Source organism: Acinonyx jubatus, chromosome C2, assembly GCF_027475565.1.
Source record: "Acinonyx jubatus isolate Ajub_Pintada_27869175 chromosome C2, VMU_Ajub_asm_v1.0, whole genome shotgun sequence".
NCBI lineage: Eukaryota > Metazoa > Chordata > Mammalia > Carnivora > Felidae > Acinonyx > Acinonyx jubatus.
Window position 1 is genome coordinate 59,023,024 of NC_069384.1, and position 18,817 is coordinate 59,041,840.

Here is an 18,817-nt window from a genome sequence, read left to right on the forward strand (position 1 = left end):
ACATTCAGTGCAATCCCTATCAAAATAGCACCAGCATTCTTCACAGAGCTAGAATAAACAATCCTAAAATTTATATGGAACAACAAAATACCCTGAATAGCCAAAGTAATGTTGAAAAAGAAAACCAAAGCTGGAGGCATCACAATCCCACGCTTTAGCCTGTACTACGAAGCTGTAATCATCAAGACAGTATGGTATTGGCACAAAAACAGACACATACATCAATGTAATAGAATAAAGAACCCAGATATGGACCCACAAATATATGGCCAACTAATCTTCGACAAAGCAGGAAAGAATATCCAATGGAATAAAGACAGTCTTTTAGCAAATGGTGCAGGGAGAACTGGACAGCAATAAACAGAAGAATGAAACTAGGCCACTTTCTTACACCATACACAAAAATAAATTCAAAATGGATGAAAGACCTAAATGTGAGACAGAAAACCATCAAAATCCTACAGGAGAAAACAGGCAGCAACCTCTTTGACCTCGGCCATAGCAACTTCCTACTTGACATGTCTCCAGAGGCAAGGGAAATAAAAGCAAAAATGAACTATTGGAACCTCATGAAGACAAAAAGCTTTTGCATAGCAAAGGAAAAAATCAACAAAACTAAAAGCTAACAGATGGAATGGGAGAAGATACTTGCAAATAACATATCAGATAAAAGGTTAGTATCCAAAATCTATGAAGAACTTACAAACTCAACACCCAAAAAACAAATAATCCGGTGAGTAAATGGGCAGAAGGTGTGAATAGACACTTTTCCAAAGAAGACATCCAGATAGCTAATAAGACACATGAAAAGATGTTCAACATCACTCATCATCAGGGAAATACAAATCAAAACCACAGTGAGATACCACCTCACACCAGTCAGAAGGGCTAAAATTAATAAGTCAGAAAACAGTAGATGTTGGCGAGGATGTGGAGAAAGGGGAACCCTCTTACACTGTTGGTAGGAACGCAAATTGGTGCAGCCACTCTGGAAAATGGTGTGAAGCTTCCTCAAAAAATTAAAAATAGAACTACCTTATGACCTAGCAATTGCACTACTAGGAATTTATCCAAAGATAAATTTTTATAGCAATGTTTATAGCATCACTAATAACAATAGTCAAATTATGGAAAGAACCCAAATGTCTATCAACTGATAAATGGATTAAGAAGATGTGGTTTATGGCACAAAAACAGACACATAACCAATGGAATAGAATAGAAACCCCAGAACTAGACCCACAAAAGTATGGCCAACTCATCTTTGACAAAGCAGGAAAGAACATCCAATGGAAAAAAGACAGTCTCTTTAACAAATGGTGCTGGGAGAACTGGACAGCAACATGCAGAAGGTTGAAACTAGACCACTTTCTCACACCATTCACAAAAATAAACTCAAAATGGATAAAGGACCTGAATGTGAGACAGGAAACCATCAAAACCCTAGAGAAGAAAGCAGGAAAAGACCTCTCTGACCTCAGCCGTAGCAATCTCTTACTCGACACATCCCCAAAGGCAAGGGAATTAAAAGCTAAAATGAATTACTGGGACCTTATGAAGATAAAAAGCTTCTGCACAGCAAAGGAAACAACCAACAAAACTAAAAGGCAACCAACGGAATGGGAAAAGATATTTGCAAATGACATATCGGACAAAGGCTAGTATCCAAAATCTATAAACAGCTCACCAAACTCCACACCCGAAAAACAAATAACCCAGTGAAGAAATGGGCAGAAAACATGAATAGACACTTCTCTAAAGAAGACATCCGGATGGCCAACAGGCACATGAAAAGATGCTCAATGTCGCTCCTTATCAGAGAAATACAAATCAAAACCACACTCAGATATCACCTCACGCCAGTCAGAGTGGCCAAAATGAACAAATCAGGAGACTATAGATGCTGGAGAGGATGTGGAGAAATGGGAACCCTCTTGCACTGTTGGTGGGAATGCAAATTGGTGCAGCCACTCTGGAAAACAGTGTGGAGGTTCCTCAAAAAATTAAAAATAGACCTACCCTATGACCCAGCAATAGCACTGCTAGGAATTTACCCAAGGGATACCGGAGTACTGATGCATAGGGGCACTTGTACCCCCATGTTTATAGCAGCACTCTCAACAATAGCCAAATTATGGAAAGATCCTAAATGTCCATCAACTGATGAATGGATAAAGAAATTGTGGTTTATATACACAATGGAGTACTACATGGCAATGAGAAAGAACGAAATATGGCCCTTTGTAGCAACGTGGATGGAACTGGAGAGTGTTATGCTAAGTGAAATAAGCCATACAGAGAAAGACAGATAACATATGTGTTCACTCTTAGGTGGATCCTGAGAAACTTAACAGGAACCCATGGGGGAGGGGAAGAAAAAAAAAAGAGGTTAGAGTGGGAGAGAGCCAAAGCATAAGAGACTCTTAAAAACTGAGAACAAACTGAGGGCTGATGGGGGGTGGGAGGGAGGGGAGGGTGGGTGATGGGTATTGAGGAGGGCACCTTTTGGGATGAGCACTGGGTGTTGTATGGAAACCAATTTGACAATAAATTTCATATATTGAAAAAAAAAGAAGATGTGGTTTATATATACAATGGAATACTACTTGGCAATGAAAAAGAATGAAATCTTGCCATTTGCAACAACATGGATGGAACTGGAGGGTATTATACTAAGCAAAATAAGTCAGAGAAAGACAGATATCATGTGGTTTCATTCATATGTGGAATTTGAAAAATTAACAGATGAACATGGGGAAGGGAAGGAAAACTAAGGTAAAAACAGAGAGGGAGACAAACCATAAGAGACCATAAATACAGAGCACAAACTAACAGTTGATGGGGATAGTGGGCTGGGTTAAATGGGTGACCAGCATTAAGGAGGGCACTTTTCGGGATGAGCACTGGGTGTCATATGTAAGAGATGAATCACTGGGTTGTACTCCTGAAGCCAAGACTACACTGTATGTTAACTAACTTGAGAATAAAACAATAAAATAAGGGTTTTTTTTTTAAAAAAAAGAGTATTATGCCACGTGAAATAAGTCAGAGAAAGACAAATACCATATGATTTCACTCGTGTAGAATTTAAGAAACAAAACAAATGAGCAAACAGGGAAAAAAAGAGAGACAAGCCAAGAAACAGACTCTTAACTACAGAGAACAAACTGATGGTTACCAGAGGAGGGGGGGTATGAGGGAAGGGTGAAACAGGTGATGGGGATTAAGGAGTGCACTTGTTGTGATGAGCACAGGGTGATGTATAGAAGTGTTGAATTATTGTACTGTACACGTGAAACTAAGATTGCACTGTACATTAACTAACTAGAATTTAAATAAAAACTAAAAAAGGGGACACACATACCCCTATATTTATTGCAGCACTATCTACAATAGCCAAATTATGGAAGCAGCCCAAGTGTCCATCAACTGATGAATGGATAAAGAAGACGTGGTATATATACAGTGGAATGTTATTCAGCAATAAATAAAAAAAGAAATGAAATTTTGCTGCCTGGAACAACATGGATGGAGCTAGAGAGTATAATGCTAAGTGAAATAAGTCAGTCAGAGAAAGACAAATACCATATGATTTCACTGTTGTGTGGAATTTAAGAAACAAAACAAACAAGTAAAAGGGGCTGGGGAAGAAAGAGAGGCAAACCAAGAAACGGACTCTTAACTATAGACAACAAACTGATGGTTACCAGAAGGGAGGCAGGTAGGGGGATGGGTGAAATAGGTGAAGGGAATTGAGTACATTTACCGTGATGAGCACTGAGTAATGTATAGAAGTGTTGAATCACTATATTGTACACCTGAAACTAATATAACACTGTGTGCTAACTGTACTGGAATTAAATTTAAAGCTTAATTTTTACCAAAAGGGACTTAACCATAGCCTCATTTGCCAGCTAGAACAGTCAGGCCAAATTGTAACCATTCTTAATAATCTGCCTTGCTCGGTCAACAAATATTTAGTTATCATTTTCTATGTGCCAGGCTCTGTCCTAGCGTTCAGGGATACAGTGGTGAACAAGACAGTCCAGATCCCTGCTCTAACAGACTTTACATTGTACAGAGGGGAAACATATAAGCAAGCAAGTATTAATAAAGCAAATAATTTCAGCTAGTGACAGGAGGGAAAAAAAAACACTGTAGTGTGAGAGGGAATGGTTAGATTGTGAATCTACATTAGGTTTGATTTGTTCAGCAAGGAAGATATCTCAGAAGGAAGACTTTAATAGGAAGAAGAGGCTAGCCATGTGAGGATCTGGGGAGAGAGTGGCCCAGGCAGAGAACAAGAGCAAAGGCCCTGGGGTGCCTGTGTGGCTCAGTCACTTGAGCATTCGACTCGGACTTAGGTCATGATCTCACTGTTGGTGGGTCCGTGCTCCGGGTTGGGCTCTGTGCAACAGCTCCAGAGCCTGGGGCCTGCTTCAGATTCTGTGTCTCCCTCTCTCTCTGCCCCTCCCCCACTTGTGCTCTGTCTCTCAAAAATAAATTAAAAAAAAAAAACACAAAAAAAAAAAAAAAAGAAAAGAAAAAGAGCAAAGGCCCTGAGGCAGGGATGAATTTGCTGTCTCTAGGAACAAAAGAGGTATAAAGAGAAGTTCTTCCACCAGACATACCAGGATCTGGGGTGTGCAATTTCTAGAGTCTCTGTCTAGAAGTAAGAGTATGTATGAAAGCACAAACACATCTAATCCCTAACTTTCCTCCTTCCTGACCAACCTCACATCCAAAAGAGAAGCTCATTTTGCGAGAAGACAGTGATTCACATTTTAATGTTTGATAGATGTTCCCAAATGATATATCTGGCTTTTTTAGTAATAGTTTTATTGAGATATAATTTACAGACCACAAAATTCACCCTTTTAAAGTATAAAGTTCAATGACTTTTAGCATATTCACAGTTGCACAACTGTCTAATTTTAGTATATTCACAGTTGCACAACTGTCTAAAACCACTATCTAATTTCATCACCTCCAAAAAGAAATCCTGAGTTTATCAAGATTACAGGATACAAGATCAATATACAAAAGCCAGTTTTATTTCTATTCACTGGCCATGACTAATCCAAGCATGAAATTAAGAAAACAATTCCATTTACAATAGGATCAAAAATAATAAAATACTTAAGAATAAATTTAACAAATTAAAGACTTGTACATTGAAAATGACAAAACAGGGGCGCCTGGGTGGCGCAGTCGGTTAAGCGTCCGACTTCAGCCAGGTCACGATCTCGCGGTCCGTGAGTTCGAGCCCCGCATCAGGCTCTGGGCTGATGGCTCAGAGCCTGGAGGCTGCTTCCGATTCTGTGTCTCCCTCTCTCTCTGCCCCTCCCCCGTTCATGCTCTGTCTCTCTCTGTCCCCAAAAAAATAAATAAACGTTGAAAAAAAAAATTAAAAAAAAAAAAGAAAGAAAATGACAAAACATCCTTGAAAGAAATTAAAAAGGACCTAAGTAAATAGACATCCCATGTTCATGGTTTGGAGGGCTTAATATTAAGATGGTGTAGTAAAATAATGGCCCCCAAAAGGTGTCCACATTCTAATATCCAGAACCTGTGAATATGTTACTTTACATGGCAAAAGAGATTTTACAGATGTGATAAAGTTATGGAGATTGCTTTGGATTATCCATGTGGTTATAATCTAATCACAAGGGTCTTTGTAAGAGGGAGGCAAGAGGGTCTAGGGCAGAAGGAGGACATGTGATGATGGAAGCAGGGCCAGAGCAATATACTTTGAAGATGGAGGAAAGGGCCATGAGTCCAGGAATGCAGGTAGCCTCCAGGAGCTAGACAAGGCAAGGGAAAGGGTAATCCCCTGGCAGCCCCTAGAAGGAATACAGCCCTGCTTCATACCTTGAGTTTAGCCACAGAAGATGTACTTTGGAATTCTGACATCCAGAACTATAAGATAATAAATTTGTATTGTTCTAAGCCACTATGTTTGTGATAATTTGTTACAGCAACACTACAAACTAAAACACATAGCAACAGTCCCCAAATGGACCTAGAGATTCAAAATAATCCCTGTCAAACTCCCAGCTGACTTTCTTACAGAAACTGAGAAACTGATCCTAAAATTCATATGGAAATGCAAGGTGGGGAGACCCAGAATAGGTAAAATACTCATGAAAAAAAAAGAGAACAAAGCGGAGGTCTTACACTTAATGATATCAAAACTTACTACAAAGCTACATGATTGAAACTCTGGCACTGACATATAGAAAGACGTATAAATCAATAGAATAGAATTGAGAGTTCAGAAATAAAGCCTTACATTTATGATCAATATATTTTTGACAAGGGTACCAAGACAATTCAACAGAGAAAGGATATTCTTTTCAACAAATGTGTTGAAACAACTGGGTATCAACCTGAAAAAAATGAAATTTTACCCCTACCTCACACCATACGAAAAATTAACTCAGAACAGATTAAAGATCTAAATATAGAAGCTAAATCTATAAAACTCTGAGAAGAAAACTTGGGTTTAAATCTTTGTGACCTTGAATTAGGCAACAATTTCTTAGATATGACACCAGAAGAACATGTAACAAAAAAAATTAGATAAATTGGACTTAATCAAAATTAAAATTTTTATACTTTTAAAGAACGCTATCAAGGAAGTGAAAATACAACACACAAAATTGGAGAAAATGTTTGCAACTCATATATCTATCTGGTAAGAGTCTAGTATCCACATGATATAAAGAATTCTTACAAGCCAGTGATACAAAATAAATAAATAAATAAAATGGGCAAAGAGTTTGAATAAATATTTATCCAAAGATCTACAAGTGGCCAATAAACATATGAAAAGATGTTCAACATCATTAGCTATCAGGGAAATGAAAATAGAAAAAACAAGGAGATACCACTTCTTACCCACTAGGCTAGCTACAATATTTTTTTAATGGAAAACAACAAGAGTTGGTAATGCTGTGGAGAAATTGAAACTCCATACATTGCTAGTAGGAACATAAAATAGTTTCTGCTATAAAGCTGCTGTGGAAAAGTTTGGGGAAAAAAACCCCACAAAACAGTTACCTCATACTTAGCACATCTGTACCTAGGTGTATACCCGAGAGAATTTAATACATATATACCCAGAAAAACTTGTACATAAATGTTCATAGCAGTGTTATTCATGATAGCCAAAAAGTGGAAATAATCAAATGTCCACCAAATGTAAACATATAAATTAAACATGGTGTATCCATACAAAGGAATACTATTTAGGGGCACCTGGGTGGCTCACTCAATTGTGTCCAACTTTGACTCAGGTCATGATGTCACAGTTTGTGAGCTCGGGCCCCACATCGGGCTCTGTGCTGACAGCTCAGAGCCTGGAGCCTGCTTCAGATTCTGTGTCTCCTTCTCTCTCTGCCCCACCCCGTTCACACTCTCTCTCTCTCTCTCTCAAAAAACAGACGTTAAAAATTTTTTCACATAAATAAATAAATAAAGTAAATAAAGTAATAAATAAATAAAGTAATAAATAAAATGAAGGAATATTATTTATACATAAAAGACCAAAGTATTGATTCATCCTACCACATAGATGAACCAGAAGCCAGTCAAAAAAAGACCACATATGCTATGATTCCATTTATATGAAATTTCCAGAACAGGCAAATTTACAGAAAGTAGATTCATGGTTGTCAGAAAGTGTAGGAGTGGGGAATGGGGAGTGACTGCTAATAGGTTTTAAATTTCCTTGGGGGGGGATGAAAATGTTCTGGTTGCAATTTTGTGAACATATTAAAATGCATTGAAATGTGCACATTAGAGGATGAATTTTATGATGTATGAATTATCTGAAAATAAATGAATCTGAAAATAAGTAAATGAATTTATGTATGTATGTACATGCCTAGGAGCGGAATTGCTGGGTCAGATGTTAAGTCTGTTTCACTTTCGAGTTTTTCAAAGTGGCTGTACCATGTTACAATCCTGCCAGCAACATGTCAGAGTTCCAATTTCTCCACATGCAAAGGCTTGTTTTAAGAGATCCTAGCAGACAAATCTGCAACAAATGTAAAATGCTGAAGTTTTCACGGTCTTAGGAGCATATGTATGTTCTTGTTTACAGATTTCAAAGAAAATCCATTGATGGAAGCTTTGGTTCCAGTGATGGTAAGAAAAGTTCCTGGTAAGAAAAGTCAATTCGAATGATAGAGAGTGTGCGGCAACATCCCATTTGGCACTTTTGTCTCTCTGACTTTCATCATTGCCAAACCCTCCCTTGGTTCCTATCCCACAGACTAATCTAATCTACAGTCTTTCTAGAGAAAGCAGAGCTAGTGAGAACCAGTTTTCAGAGTTGGTAAGTACTGAGATATGGAGCTCCTACTAAGACCCTTTGCTTAGAGTGTCCCTTGCAATTGTCCATGGCTCATTTATCAGCCATTCATCTTCTTTAGAAGTTTAATCTTTTATAGGATGTAAATTGTTCACACCTATTTCATCCCAAAGCCAACTTGCGAACAATAAGAATTTATTGTCTCAACTCTAATACACAGTTCAATTTTCCCAAATTGAAATAGAGGCTTTTTTGTTATTGTTGTTCAAGTGACTAAAAACCTGAATTATTTGAGACTAACAAGTGTAATAACTTTGGGAAATCCAGAATAATTGATTATTTGACCATTGTAATGTGCCCTTTCCTCCACTCTGATAATTTGAAGAAACTCAATTACCTGATCTTTTTATAAAAATTTTTTAAAAATTAAATGTCCTCATTTTTTTTAATCAAGAAATAACTGACATGTAACATTGTAAGTTTTGAGTATACAACACAATGATGCAATATTTGTATATATTGCAAAATGATTACCACGATTAAGTCTAGTTAACATCCATCACCACACAGAGCTACAAATTTTTTCTTGTGATGAGAACTTTTAAGATCTACTCTCTTGGGCGGGGGCGGGGGGGTGTTGTGCCTGGGTGGCTCAGTCAGTTAAGCATCTGACTTCAGCTCAGGTCACGAACTCGAGGTTCGTGGGTTCAGGCCCTGTGTCAGGCTTTGTGCTGACAGCTCAGAGCCTGGAGCCTGTTTCAGATTCTGTGCCTCCCTCTGTCTCTGCCTCTCCCTTGCTCACACTCTGTCTCTCTCTGTCTCTCTCTATCTCTCAAAAGTAAACATTAAAAAAAAAAAAAGATCTACTCTCTTAGGAACTTTCAAATACACAATATAATGACCAGCCTGTACCTTATATCCCCAGGACTTAGTTAGTTTATAACTGGAGGTTTACACCTTTTGTAAATATCCTCATTTTTAAAAAGTCTAAGCATGAGTTACTCAGTGTTCATAAGTTATTTGGCACAGAGTGATGATTTAGAAAAGGAACGATGAAATGAGACTTGATTTTTAAGTCACATGCAGCAGATGTTCAGTTCTGTGTTTTGTGTACTTAACTGAGCCCACAGAGTCTTAGAGAAACACAAATTGATCCCCTACCCACCCACCAGGAGCATTTCTCACTCTGCTTCTCCTGCCTTCCTTTGACTTTTGTCTTCCTCAATGTCAGCATGTTTATTTTCCAGCCACCCAGGCAATTGGCTTTGACAACATTCGACTAGCAATATGAAAGACTATCAAAGGACACCTGCTCTAGCGTCTTTAAAATACTAAGTGCTACTTTCCCTTTTATTCGTAAAATGTTTAAATGAATTTGTCTTCTCTCTGGATCTCTTCCTTTTTCTTCTAGTGCTTTCCAAGTTTTGCTCTTATTTTAGGTCCCAGTTGAACTTAGAAAGCCTGATTAGTCCAATCCCATTGGTGCTCTGTGAAAGGATGGTCCATTATTTTTATTGTATCAATGAAGTATTTTATTACCGTATTGATAATTGAAAGAATTTCTGTGTTCAGAAGAGTTTCTTGAACAGTGAAGTGTAGGTAGACAGAGCTGAAACTTAAGCTCAGATCATTATCTAAGATCAAGAAAGCTCTGAAAATTAGCTCTGAAGGGATCCTTCAGATGGCAAGCAGAAATGAATGACTGACAAGAAAAGAAAGAAAGAAGAAAAGGAGGAAGGAAGGAAGGAAGGAAGGAAGGAAGGAAGGAAGGGGGGAGGAAGGAAGAAAGAGAGAGAGGGATGGAGGAAGGGAGAGAGAAAGAGAGAGAAAGGAAAGGGAAGGGAAAGGAAGAAAAGAGAAAAGAAAAGAAAGAAAAGAAAAAAAAAAGAAAAGAAAAGAAAGAAGATGGAAAGGAGGGAGAGATGGAGGGAAGGAAGGAAGATAAGAGTAAAGATGCATCAGTTAGGATTCACATAGCTGCAAATAACAACAAATTATATCTCAAACCACACTTAAACAATATAGATGCTCGTCTCCCTGGAAGTTGAACAAAAGGGTGCACTTAGGACTGACTGAGTCTGGTGGCCCTGGTCCTTTCCCCTGCCATTCCCCTGGCTCTGCTTTAATTCCAGTGCCAGTGGTGAGATGAATCACTTTGACACCCTCACCTGACAATGTCCAAAGGGAAGGACTTTTTCAGAAGCACCCAGTAACTGCTCATGTTTCATTGGCATAGAGTGGATCATTTGCTTGTTAAACCAGTCACCGCAAAGGAATAGATTTACCTACAGATCAATCAAGCCTCCTTACAGAACTAGGATGAGATCATCTTCCTCTAAGACTGGTGTTTCTCAAACTCAACGTTATTGACATTACAGGCCAGATAATTATTTGTTGGGGGGGGGGGCTGTCCTGTACATTGTAGGATGTCTAACTCCATTCTTCACCTCTACCTGCTAGAAACCAGTAGTACACTCCCTCCTTGTGACAACCAAAAATGTCCCTAGACAATGTTCTCTTGGGGGCAAAATGATTCCCCCACCCCTACCCCCAATTGGGAATCACTGACTTAAACACACAGACTGCCTGACGAGGATACCTGAACAAAATCCCAGCTTAGTTAGGAAGTAGGGACTAGGAGTGTTCACCACAAAGGACTTTGAAAAAGGGAGGAAATACAGCACCTTTGTTATGCAGACAGGCTACAGGGAGAGAAGACACATGACAAGTAAGATGAGACCTAGATGCGGGAGACAAGAGCAGAGAAGGCACACTCTACTCTAGGAAAGAACCTAAGCATATCCAGTGGAGCTTTGAGAAAGCAGCCTGGAGCAAGAGACACCAGCAAGTGAAGGGCACTGAAATGAATGTGAGACATTCAGGGGAGGAAGGTTTGCAGAGAAGCAAAGATATAGAAATGTCTTTCTTGGGACCCCTGGGTGGCTCAGTGGGTTGAGCATCCAACTCTTGATTTCTGCTCAGGTTGTGATCCCAGGGTCATGGGATTGAGCCCCTGTGTCAGGCTCCATACTGAGCATGGAGCCTTCTTGAGATTCTCTCTCTCTCTCTCTCTCTCTCTCTCTATCTCTCTCTGTCTCTGTCTCTCTCTCTTTCTCTCTCTCGGAGCCTGGGTGGCTCAGTCAGTTAGGCACCCGACTTCGGCTCAAGTCATGATATCGTAGTTCATGGGTTCAAGCCCCGCATCAGGCTCTGTGCTGACCACTTGGAGCCTGGAGCCTGCTTTGGTGCTGTGTCTCCCTCTCTCTCTCTGCCCCTCCCCCATTCATGCTCTGTCTCTATCTCTCAAAAATGACTAAACATTAAAAAACATTACAAGAAAAAAAGAGTCTCTCTCGCTCTCTCTCTCTCTTCCCTGTTCTCTGTCTTCCTCTCTCCCCTGCTTGTGCATGCTATCTCTCTCAAGATAAGAATAAAAGTAAAAAGTTAAAAAATATTTCTTTCTCTCCCAAGGGCCAGGATCAGTGTGACTGTGGGGGCTACAAGAAGTTCAGTGGAGCTCAGAGCTACAGGAAATGCCCTGGGGGGCTGCTAATCAGAGAAAATGCTAGGAGCAGTGTCTGAAAGGGAAGGAGGATCCCATTGGGCTTGGCATTAGGCTTGGCTTGGGTCCACCCAAATCAGTGTGGACCTAGACATCTGAGGAGCTGGGCCTGATGCTTTCACCTTGCCTGTGCCTCACGCAGAAAACATGGAGCCAGGTCCCTACAGGCTGTCAAATTGGTGGCAGCCCTGTTTTAGTTACATAACAAAAGGAAGGCTGCATTTGGAGTATCTGTCAACTCCCCTGTATTTGTTTTTCTTTCATTTGCCTGCCATTCTTTAAGTTCTATTTGAAAAATATTGACATTGGTTCCGATTGTGCTTAAAACAAAGAGATGTCTTTCATACTTCATGGGATAAAGATGGAGATAATTTCGCGGAGTCAGGTGAATTGGAAATAGTGTTTGTAAAGACTTTCTTGAGGCCATGAAGGCATTTTTTACTGTATTCCCCACTCATCACTTAGCACTGAAGGCAGGGACCTCTGAGGTATTGTGAGGAGTACTAGGAAAGGCTCTGTGCTCTAAAAACCTTTAGTGGCCCTGTCAGTGAAAAATCCCACATTTCACATCATTGTAAACAACCTATACAGAAATTCAGCCACAGCTGGAGAGAAAGGTGAATGAAGTATGTCTCACAGGCTTCTGGGACCACATGAGCTGTCAGCATGGAACCTGAGGGTAAGAGAGGGTTACTGTCTCAAGTGAGAGAGCTTAACAAACGTGACAAGTTGTTAGATTTAAGAACCCAATGACCAATCAAATTCTTCCCTCCATGGAGCCATTACCAAATCAGCCTCTTAGCAAAGAGTAGGGTGCAGAGGGAATGAAGACAAGCAGTGTGAGTTTGGAGGAGTCAAGGAGCATAGGCCACCATCAGGTTCTGTGGCAATGGGTCTCAAACTCTAGTCCTGATGCTTCTTTTTACAAATTTTCTTGGCTTTTCTTGCCACTTTTTCTTTAAGAGAAATCTCATTTTTGTAGTTTTCCTCATTCTCTCAACTTAAAAACAAAACAAAACAAAAACCTCCAGACTCACTTTGTTTATCTTACTCCACTGCACGTGCCATTGTGACCCCAGAGAAGGGGAGAGGTTGAAGGCTACCACAGCAAGAAGACGAGGCAGAGAAACTCTTGCAAGAGAGAATGAGGCCACTTCTTTGAGCCCAGTGGGATGGTGGGAGGAAAAAGTGACCAGCTAACCATGACGTGTATTTCTTCCTCTCCATGCTGGAATCTGGAATGTGGCCATGGAGTACTGATAGGTTACAAGGAGTGCCAAAAACAGAGATTTTACCCAATTTGCCACTGAGGACTCAGGATGCCTGTCCTTTTATTTTTTTCCCCTCAGAAACATTCTCTTCAATAGATATGCTTAACGTTGGTGGCAAAATTTTACTAGAGTAGAAAGGCTTCACTGTATATGGTTTATATTTAAAGTTTATTCATCTTTCTGCAGAGAGAACTTCTAAAACTAATGTGCACTAAGGAGGTGGGCCAGCCATGACACCTGGGCCATGCTCCCCTGTACTCCATCCAGGTGGAGGGGGACAACGAACCAAGACCCTGGCCAGACCCTCCCAGCAGAGAGAGTTCCAGTAGCTCTCCCACCATTTGCTGGAGTTTGAAGGCTGGATCTTTCATATTCGAGTTGCCCTTTTATTTTTTTTTAAGTGTTTTTATTTATTGATTTTGAGAGGGACAATGTGCGTGTGCATGTGAACAGGGGAGGGGCAGAGAGTGAGAGAGATAATCCCATGCAGCCTCTGAGCTGTCAGTGCAGAGCCCATCTCGGGCTCGAATCCACGAACCATGAGATCACGACCTGAGCCGAGACCAAGAGAGTCAGATGCCCAACCAACTGAGCTGCCCAGGTGCCCCTAGTTGCCCTTTTAAACCGTGGTTTTTGTCAGCGCCCCAAGGTACACAGATCTGTTCATGGTCCCTCCCACTGTAGTTCCCATAGTGCCCTTCCTTACCATGTCTTTGTTTTTCTTGCTGTTCTATCTTTACTTGCGCAGAAGCTACTCAGGCAGCCCTAGGTTCTTCGGGAGGAATTGCTTTATAAATGGGTGTAGATTTGGTGTGTCCGTGGAGGAGGTGAGCTCGGTGTCTTCCCATGTTGCCATCTTGGACTGGAACTCTCTCCTCATCTGTTGAGACTAGTTGGGATAGGTAGCCTATTGGCATAAAACTGAAATTTTCCAGCAGCTAGTTCCCATCATCTCTGACTACCTCTTCAACTTCCAACCTCCTGAGTCCAGAGACAGAAGGCAAGACAATTATAAATATGAAATCGCTGAAAGATCCAAACATGCTCAAAATGAAGTAACGTTTTTCTCCTCATGTTGAGCATTTAATATTAAAAGCCAACATGCAAACATATCTTATGCAGTGTAAGTAAACAGATGGCAAAGGGCTCATGCTCAGAGAAAAAGATGCCAGAATAACTCTCTTCATTAAGATGAGCTCATTCACAACTTTATATGTTTACTTATTCCCAGCCAGAACATCTTGGTCTGTCCTATAAACTGATATTTTGTGTTTAATTCTTTCTAAATACCATACAGTTAAATATAAATATAACTCTCCTTCTGGGAGCATACTTGAAGTTTGGGAGCCAATGTTCTGGTTTTTTGCATTCTGAGAAGGTCTTAAACATTAGAAAAATTAACAGAATACTATTATACAAAGTTGCCAATCTCATATTTAAATCGTGTCTATAAAAGTCCACAGAGTTAGGGGCGCCTGGGTGGCTCAGTCGGCTAAGCGGCCGACTTCGGCTCAGGTCATGATCTCGCGGTCCATGAGTTCCAGCCCCACATCGGGCTTTGTGCTGACAGCTTAGAGCCTGGAGCCTGCTTTGAATTCTGTGTGCCCTACCTGCCCACCCCCACCCCCGCCACTCTCTGCCCCTCCCCCACTCATGCTCTGTCTCGCTCTGTCTCTCAAAAGTAAATAAATGTTAAAAAAAAAATTTTTTAAGAGCACATTTCTTAAAAAAAAAAAAAAAGTCCACAAAGTTAAAACATCTTTATGTTCTGGCACTTGTCTTGCCCGTGAAAATCTTGGTTCTCTTGTCCATCCTAGAATTAGTGATGTTGCAGATGCCTCAGAGTGAAAATGGCTAACAACCAGATTAGAATCACAGCTTGCTCAATCATGAGCCAGAGCTGAGTACAGAAATCAGCGACACATCCAAGTCTGAACAGACCCACACAGCTGGCTTTTGCTTTTTAATGAAGTGTCACCTAAAAAAACAGCGATTGTTTTTGTTTGCTCACTAGCTTTGATTTTAGGTTTTGTGGGGTTTTTTTCTCCTTTGTTTACACCCACAAAAACATTGCCTCCCACAAACCATTTCAACTTCCTGTCATAACCAAACTCAAGCACTTTCCTATGCACACTTCTGCGTCTTGTGGTAGAGGGCTTCTCAGTAGCACCAAAATGCCAAAAATTCTGGGTTTTATGATTTTAGTGTCATTCTTCACTTCCTATTTACACATTTAATAATTTTAAAATTACATCTTTATAAAAGGACATAGGGCAATGGTAGAACTTATATGTAATGTAGATCTTACATCTACAGATTTAATCCCTATCAAAATACCAACAGTAGTTTTCATAGAATTGGAACAATAATCCTCAAATTTGTCTGAAAACACAAAAGACCAAACAGCCAAAGCAATCTTGAAAAAGAACAAAACTGGTGGTATCACAATCCCAGATTTCAAAATATACTATAGAGGTATAGTAACCAGGGGCACCTGGGTAGCTCAGTTGGTTAAGCATCCAACTCTTGATTTCGGCTCAGGTCATGTGTCATGATCTCATAGTTCATGAGTTCAAGCCCCATGTGGAGCTCTGCACTGACTGTGAGGAGCCTGTTTGGGATTCTCTCTCTCTCTCTGCCCTTCCCTTACTTGCACTCTCTCTCACTCTCTCTCTCTCTCTCTCAAAAATAAATAAATAAACTTAAAAAAAATATATATGTGGTAATCAGAACAGTGTGGTACTGACATAAAAATAAGACACATAGATCAATGGAACAAGATAGAAAGCCCAGAAATGAGCCCACACTTTTATGGTCAATTAATCTACAGCAAAGGAGGCAAGTATATACAATGGGAAAAAGACAGTCTCTTCAGCAAATAGTGTTGGGAAAGCTGAATAGCTACATGCAAAAGAATGAAACTGGGCTGTTTTCTTATACCATACACAAAAATAAACTCAAAATAGATTAAAGACCTAAATGTGTGACCTGAAACCATAACATTTCTAGAAGAAAACACAGGCAGTAATCTCTTTGACCTCAGCCTTAGCAACATTAGCTATGTCTTCTCAGGCAAGGGAAACAAAAGCAAAAATAAACTATTGAGACTACACCAAAATAAAAAGTTTCTGCACACCAAAGGAAACCACCAACAAAACAAAAAGACAACTTATTGAATGGGAGAAGATACTTGCAAATGACATATCTACTAAGGAATTAATACCCAAAATATATAAAGAACCTATATAGCTGAACACCATAAAAACACATAATTCAATTTAAAAATGGGAAGAGGACATGAACAGACATTTCTCCAGTGAAGACTTACAGATGGCCAACAGATACATGAAAAGAGTGCTCAACACCACTCATCCTCAGGGAAATGCAAATCAAAGCCACAATGAGATATCATCTCACACCTGTCAGAACGGCTAAAATCAAGAAGGCAAGAAATAACAAGTGTGGGTGAAGATATGGAGAAAAAAGAACCCTCATGCACTGTTGGTAGGAATACAAACTGGTGCAGCCACTGTGGAAAACAGTGTGGAAGTGCCTCAAAAAATAAAAGAATCAGGGCACCCAGGTGGCTCAATCAATTGAGTATCCAACCTCAGCTTAAGTAGGTTCACGCCCATCAGGCTCTAAGCGGTTAGTGAAGAGGCTGCTTTGGATCCTCTGTCTCCCTCTCTCTCTGTCCCTCCCCCACTTGTGTGTTCTCTCTCTCTCCCTCTCTTTTTCAAAAGTATATAAATATAAAAAAATAATAAATAGGGGCACCTGGGTGTCTCAGTCGGTTAAGCATCTGACTTCGGCTCAGGTCATAATCTCGTGGTTCATTAGTTCAAGCCCCACATCAGGCTTTATGCTGATAGCTCAGAGCCTGGAGCCTGCTTCAGATTCTGTATCTCCCTCTGTCTCTCTCCTGCCCTGATCACGCTCTTTCTCTCTCTCTCTCTCCTTCTCAAAAATAAATAAACATTCAAAAAAATTTTTTTAATTTAAAAATAGAATTACCATATAATCCAGCAATTCCACTGCTGGGTATTTATCCAAAGAAAACAAAAACACTAATTCAAAAAGATTTAGGCACATCTATGTTTCTTGCAGCATTATTTACAATAACTAAATTATGGAAGCAGCCCAAGTTTCCATTGGTTGATGAATGGATGAAGAAGATGTAGGGTGTGTGTGTGTGTGTGTGTGTGTGTAATAGAATATTACTCAGCCATGAAAAAAGAATGAAATCTTGCCATTTGCAATAATATGGATGGACCTAGAGGGTATAGTGCTAAGTGAAATAAGTCAATCAAAGATAAGTACTATATGATTTCACTCATATGTGGAATTCAAGAAACAAAACAAATGAACAAAGAAAAGGACAAATTAAAAAAACAGACTTTTAAATACAGAAAACAAACTGGTGGTTGCCAGAAGGGAGGTGGGTGGGGTTACAGGTGAAATAGGTGATGGGGATTAAGAGTACATTTATGATAAGCACCAAGGAATGTACAGAATTGTTGAATCATGTTGCACACCTGAAACTAATATCACACTGTTTGTTAATTACACTTGAATTAAAAACTTTAAAAGAGGGAGTTTGAGCTTGAAAAGAGACAAATATGAAAGACACTGAGGGAAATGACCCAATAGAAAATCATTGGTAAGCAGTAGCAGACAACCTAAAAAGCAAATGTTGCCTTTAGATGCTTCTTCAAAGTATCAGCTTATTATAGTGGAGATGAGAACAAGTCTCAACCTCCTTGTCTTTTTGAAAGATATTCTTGAATACTCCATGAAAGTAACATGCTCGCTGCCAGTTATTCCTATACTGGAAGAAAATCCTGGTGTTGTTTTTCAATTAAGAAGATAAGTTTTGGGGCACCCGGGTGGCTCAGTCAGTGAAGCGTCTGACTCTTGGTTTCTGCTCAGGTCATGTGTGATCTCAGGGTTTGTGGGTTCGAGCCCCACATTGGGCTCCGTGCTGACAGCACAGAGACTGCTTGGGATTCCCTCTCTCTCTCTCTCTCTCTCTCTCTCTGTCCTTCCGACACTCTTGCTCTGTCTCTCAAAATAAATAAAAAATAAACATTAAAAAACAATAATAAATAAATAAATGAATAAATAAAAAGAAGATAAGTTTTAACTGAAACTAATACAACAAACCACTCTCGGTGCCTCTCTTTTGTTATTTTAAAATGGTGAGAATAGTACCCACCTCATTGGGCTGTTGAAAACTTAAATGAGTAAATTCTTGAAAAGAAATTAAAAGGGTGTCTGACATGCAGTAAGTTCTCCATAAACATCAACTAGCATCAACAACCACAGTAGTGAGATGCAGTAGTTCTATAATATATAATAGCAGTGAGAGCATTAGTTATCATAGCAGTACTAGAGGTGGGAGTCATAGTAAGTAGTACTTGTTATTGTCAATAGTAGCCAGCAGCAAAGCTCTGTGCTGTAACTACGACCAAATCTGTCCTAGAACGAAGAGTCAGTCAAGTTGTACAAATCTCCACATAACGTTATTACTGGGCAAAAAAAAAAATTTAATACCTCATACTTACGGGTCTGAAAATAACCTGTTTCTTTGTCTGGAAGTTGGATGAAAAGCAAAGATGGTGGTGAAACCACATTCCATATTTACGGGTAAGCCCAAGAAAGGCCAAG

The 18,817-nt window shown here is 39.8% G+C and overlaps 1 protein-coding gene across 4 annotated transcripts in view; it reads left to right on the plus strand.

Moving 5' to 3' along the window:
- Window positions 1-18,817, plus strand: part of SIDT1 (SID1 transmembrane family member 1) — a 111,450-nt gene that overhangs the window by 65,515 nt on the left and 27,118 nt on the right. For all 4 annotated transcript variants that reach the window (XM_053220872.1, XM_053220873.1, XM_015075318.3 and 1 more), the window contains exon 10: window positions 8,108-8,151. In XM_053220872.1, the coding sequence (XP_053076847.1) occupies window positions 8,108-8,151 (44 nt within the window). The remainder of the gene's footprint in view (window positions 1-8,107; window positions 8,152-18,817) is intronic.